The following is a 6,046-nucleotide window of genomic DNA, read 5'->3' as shown; positions in this document are numbered from 1 at the left end:
AAAAAAAAAAAACTGAAATTTCACATTATTCTGCGAAATTCTCTCTATTTTAATAAGCTTTATATTTAATCAATTGTTAAAAAATGACCTTTGCTTAATCATCATCATCATCATCATTCCAGCCTATTGCAGTCCACTTCTGGACATAGGCCTTGATAAATATTCAAGTATATAATAATATTAAAATATGGGAACCAAAGGAAAGACTTGCTGCTAGTTAACATTTATTAGTTACCTACATTGAGCAGAATATTATTTTAATACAATTATTTTCATAGTACCCGCACTAGTCGGTACTTACATATATATCACCTCCACCCTTATTTACTACTTATGATATAAACTAATACAAAAAAATGATAATTTCAAATATAACTACTAACTATAACTACTATCTTAAAAATCTTGAAACACAACAAATAAATTGAATAAATTATCTATCCTAAATCAATCTTTATTTTACTTATTGAATTTATGACATATATATTAGTTAAAATGTTATTAAAGATTCAAACGAACTACCGGCTTAACTAATCTACCAGAACGAGTACGATACCCTGGCGGGGGCGGCGTGGTGGCCTGTCGTCGGCTCTGAGCCGCGGATTCCCGGCTCGGTTCTCGCTGGACCAAGTCATTCTCCCTCAGACTAGGATACGGCAAGCCTGATATACCAGTATAATTTTTTATTTGATCTAAATGCCTTTTTAAACGTACACCATTTTCCCCCTCCACTATTACAGTCCGTGATCCATCTAAACTAGTGATTGTTCCTTTTACCCATGGCTCCCCTGTACCGAAGTTCCTCGCCCATACCTTCTGTCCTACCGCGAACGCCCTCTCCGTGCCGGCGGCGCGCTCCACGAGCCTCTGCTGCTGGTGACGCGCGCGCTCCCCCGCACAGCGGGCGCCGCCCTCCCGCAGCAAGTCAAGACGCGAGCGCAGGTTACGCCGTTGCAGTAACATTGCCGGTGATTGTCCCGTAGTACATTGTGCCGTGTTCCGATAAGCCATTAAATATGCTTGCAGAGCGATCTCCACGTCGCAGCCATCTCTTTCTGCTTTCTTTATAGCACGCTTGCACAACTTAACGGCCCCTTCCGCCGCACCATTCGAAGCAGGATGGTAAGCCGGTGTAAAAGTATGTGTTATACCGTTCTGTATCAAAAAATTCCTCATTTCCGCGCTTGTAAATACCGTTCCATTATCTGATACAATTTCTCTAGGTAATCCAAATCGCGCGAAAATTTCCCTCATTACTCTTATTGTTGCTGTTGTTGTTGTATCTTTCATTTTAAATGCTTCTATCCATTTTGTTGAAGCATCAATCAACACAAAATAATTATTACCTTTAATGGGACCAAGGTAATCTATGTGTAATCTACACCATGGCTCTATTGGGTATTGCCACGGTTGTGGTGGTGCCCGCGGAGGCGCTGTTGCTTCCATTGTACAGGTGTGACACTCCTTACACTCTCTTTCGATGTCGGCATCAATTCCCGGCCACCACATATAACTTCTGGCTATTGATTTCATTTTTACTATACCCATGTGTCCCATGTGTAACTCTTCTAGCAGTCTTTTACGGAATACTGTGGGTACCACCACTCTATATCCCCACATAATGCAGCCAGTATCCATATAAAGCTCATTTCTTCTCGAGTAGAACGGCTGTAAACTTTTATCAGTGCAGTGACCTGGCCAACCCGACTTGATGTATGTTACAATCCGTCGCAAATGCACATCTTCTTTCGTCTTCTGCTCGATATCCTCGTGCGTTATTGGTAGGTTATCGCAAACAAAATTCAAATAAGTATATTCGTCTCCATTTCTGTTTGGTGAATCGTAAGGTAATCGTGACAATGCATCCGCCGCATTATCTTCTGACTTTATATATACTATGTCGTAATCATAACCCGACAATATCACCGCCCACCGTTGCATTCTGGATGCTGCCATAGTAGGAATTCCCGTTTTTGGACCAAATATTGAAACTAACGGCTTGTGATCCGTCTTCAATAAAAATTTTCGGCCATATAAATATTGATGAAATTTTTTTACCCCGTATATTATCGCCAACGCCTCTTTATCAATTTGTGAGTATGCTTTTTCTGCCGCGTTTAACACTCGTGATGCGTAGGCGATAGGTCTCTCGGAGCCGTCTGGCATCTGGTGCGCGATGACGGCGCCCACGCCCACACTACTGGCATCCGTGGTCAGCACCAGCGGCAGCACCGGGTCATAGTGAGCTAGCACCTCGCTTGACAACAGCATTTTCTTTACTCTGCAAAACGATTTATTACACTCATCTGTCCATTCAAACTTAGCTCCTTTTTTCAATAGTGCGTACAACGGACACAAAATCGTACTTATATTTTTTAGAAATTTACCATAGTACATTACCATACCCAAGAATGCTTTTACTTCTGTCCCCGTTTTAGGTATAGGTACCTTTGCAATTGCTTTAACTTTATCTGGATTTGTATGAATTCCGTCCTTGTCTATCTCATAGCCTAAATAAATAACGGAGTCCGCCATAAAAGTACATTTTTCTTTTTTTATTTTTAACCCGTAATCTTGTAATCTTTGTAAAACTCTATGAAGAATTTCTAGATGCTCCTTGTCATCCCGTCCAGTCAAAATAACGTCATCCAGAAACACACCCACTTTAGGTATATCAGCAAATATTTGTTCTATTGTTCTTTGGAAAATACCAGGGCTCGAGGATAATCCATATATCAGTCTATTGTATTTAAAAAGACCACGATGTGTGTTAATTACCGTATACTTCTTAGACTCATCGGACAAACATAGCTGCGCATAGGCCTGTGACAAATCAATTTTTGTAAATTTTTTACCCCCTTGAATTTTCGTTAATAAGTCCTCTATACGTGGTAAGGGAAAACGGTCTACTTCTAGGCATTTATTTACTGTTAATTTATAGTCACCGCATATCCTAATCGATCCGTCTGATTTGATTACCGGAACAATAGGTGTAGCCCAGTCTGAGGTATCGACTGGTGTAATGACATCATCCCGCAGCAGCTGATCCAAGGCGCGCTCAACCGGCTCGCGCAGCGCAAAAGCCAGCGGCCGCGCCCGCAGGAACACGGGCCGTGCGTCGGGCCGCAGGCGTAAGCTCACCTCCCCGCCAGTGTATCGGCCTAGTCCGTCCGAAAATACTTTACAATATCTGGAACTGAGAGATTGTACATTCAGTTTTGACTCGGAAACACTATTATTAAAACATTTTTTATTTTGTACTTCAATGTTTAACTGAACTAGCCACTGTCTTCCTAACAGCGGCTTTTTACCTCGGTCTACAACGTATAATGGTAAATTCTTACATATTTCTTTATATCTTACTAACGGCGATATCTTACCTACCGGAGCGACTTTTTCGCCCGTATAATAGCACATTATTAAATTACATTTTTCCATTTTCAAATGTGAAAATAACATTTTATAACATTCAGTACTTATACAAGATATTGCACTGCCTGTATCTATTTCCATACTCAAGTTCGTGTTATCTACTTGTAGCGTTATCATGAACGGTTCGTAACTATTAATACTTTTGACCATAAACACATTAAAATTTACCTCCTCAGAATCCTGATCTCCGTCCGAATTAATCACCTGTACTTCACTGTTAAACGTGTTTCGCGTTTTATTGTGACGTAATCGTGGACACATCTTCTTTAAATGTCCCTCCGTAAAACACACTTTGCATACGTAATTTTGGTACTTGCACGTTTTCGTATCATGCCGAGAACCACACACATTACACTGAGTAGCTGTTGCCCACGACGGTCTCCGCGGAGCACCGCCAGCCCGCACATAGGAGGACGTGCGGCCGCCGCGGCCGCCGCCGCCGCCGCCGCCGCCGCTGCCGCGTGACGTCACCCGGTACTCGCCTCTGACCGCTACTGCATTACACGGAGCCTCCTCCGCTGTCTTCCCACTGCTACTACTTGCTGCTCTGTCCTTTTCCACGTAAGCTACATTTGTCTCCGCGGCTTCCATCGAAATTGCCAACTTATACAATTTTTCTAGCTTCGTGTTATCCTCCTCGGCAAACAAACGCTGCATAATTGTCTCACTGCTCAGACCACAGACGAATTGGTCCCTTATACTCGTACTCATACAGCACGAGGTGAACATGCAAGTCTTAGACAATTTCTTGAGTTCCGCCATGTACTCCGCTATAGATTCCCCTTGTTTTTGTACTCTTTGCTTAAACTTGTACCTTTCTGCTAATATACTCGGTTTGGGTTGTAAATGACTTTGTATAATTGTGACTAACTCCGTAAAAGTTTTATTAGCGGGCTTTTCGGGTGTACAAAGATTTACTAATAATTCATACGCTTCGCTTCCAATGACGGTAATTAAAGTAGCCACTTTTAGTTCGGATTTCACATTATTTACAATGAAATATTGTTCTAGCCTCTCGACGTACAAAGTCCAATTATCCACTGACATTTTAAAAGGTTCAATTTTACCGATCGACATTCTTTTAATAACTCGATACAACACACGTAAGTCGCACAGTCGTACTCGTCGCCACTGATAAATATTCAAGTATATAATAATATTAAAATATGGGAACCAAAGGAAAGACTTGCTGCTAGTTAACATTTATTAGTTACCTACATTGAGCAGAATATTATTTTAATACAATTATTTTCATAGTACCCGCACTAGTCGGTACTTACATATATATCAGGCCTCCACAAGTTCGCGCCAAAAATGCGTGAACTCGTGTGTGTTGCCCATAGTCACCACGCTGGGCAGGCGGGTTGATGACCACAGGGCTGGCTTTGTCACACCGAAGACGCTGCTGCCCATCTTCAGCCTGTGTATTTCAAAACCAGAAGTTAGACAGTTATCCCGCCATCGGTCGGCTTTGTAAGTTTCAAGGTGGTAGTGGAACTGTGTTATCCCTTAGTCGCCTCTTGCGACACCCACGGGAAGACAGGGGGTGGCTATATTCTTTGATGCCGTAAGCACACAGCATAGCGATGAGTAATGTTTGCTATCAATCAAAATCAAAATCACAAATAGCTTTATTCAAATAGGCTCCTTCGAATGGAATTGAAGGTACTTTCGAATCGTCATTTTACAAATTAAAACTTTAAAAATAAATTATTATATTTGTAGAAGTAAAGCTACCACCGTTTCGGAATGTAGATTCTGCAGAGAAGAATCGGCAAGAAACTCCGCAGTTACTCTTTTGAAAAATAATATATAAACTGTGTTTTAGTACAAAATTAGAAACATGTTGCATAAAATACAGCGTCACTAAGTCCACATATCTTTATCAACTATGTAATCCTGCACCGAGTAATAAGCTTTATCTATTAATTTTTTTTAATAAAAACTTTAAATTTACGTTGAGACAATTCCAAAATTGTTTGTGGTATTTTATTATACATGCGAAAACCACCGGAAACATTTACTTTGCGCAGTCGGAAACTTGGAGTTACATTTTGTTATTCCTTCTCGTGTTTACAATGCGATTATTACTATTTATTTCAAAATAATGAATATTTTGGTGAATATACATAATATTGTTATAAATATACTGCGACGCAAGTGTTAATATGTCTACCTTTTGAAAAACATCCCGTAGGGAGAGTTGAGCTCCAAGATCGTAGATGTCGCGAATAGCCGTTTTCTGCAAAATAAATTGATCAAAACTCTTTTCCTTTTTTAAGACTCGTGACTTTCAGTGATGCCAACTCAAAATAACAACACACACCTAGACCAGAAACAAATTTGTAAAATTCTAAATATCTGTCCCAATCGGGAATCGAACCTACGACCGCTGGCGTTAACTTCAACGCTGCATAACTACATTTTCAATCCAAACTGATTGTCAAAGATTGTAATATTCGAATATATATACGACGAGCCCAAAGAAATCCATCAATTTAATATCAAAACAAAAAACTAGATATCCATATTAAAATAAGCATACAATTTTCTTCTTTAACGTAATTTTCATCTATTGATTTTAAGTACATCTTCGTATAACGGAACGTAAGAA

The 6,046-nt window shown here is 40.2% G+C and overlaps 1 protein-coding gene across 1 annotated transcript; it reads right to left on the bottom strand.

Moving 5' to 3' along the window:
- Window positions 1-501: 501 nt before the first annotated feature.
- LOC123659441 (uncharacterized protein K02A2.6-like) lies at window positions 502-4,479 on the bottom strand. Its single transcript, XM_045594656.1, has 2 exons — window positions 3,477-4,479; window positions 502-3,317 (listed from the first exon to the last, which is right to left on the bottom strand). Exons 1-2 carry the CDS (start codon window positions 4,477-4,479, stop codon window positions 502-504), a joined length of 3,819 nt encoding a protein of 1,272 aa, XP_045450612.1.
- Between the last annotated feature and the right edge of the window lie 1,567 nt (window positions 4,480-6,046).

Source organism: Melitaea cinxia, chromosome 14, assembly GCF_905220565.1.
Source record: "Melitaea cinxia chromosome 14, ilMelCinx1.1, whole genome shotgun sequence".
Classification (NCBI taxonomy): Eukaryota; Metazoa; Arthropoda; class Insecta; order Lepidoptera; family Nymphalidae; genus Melitaea; species Melitaea cinxia.
The sequence above is the reverse complement of the archived record's forward strand: the minus strand, read 5'-3'. Positions and strand labels throughout refer to the sequence as shown.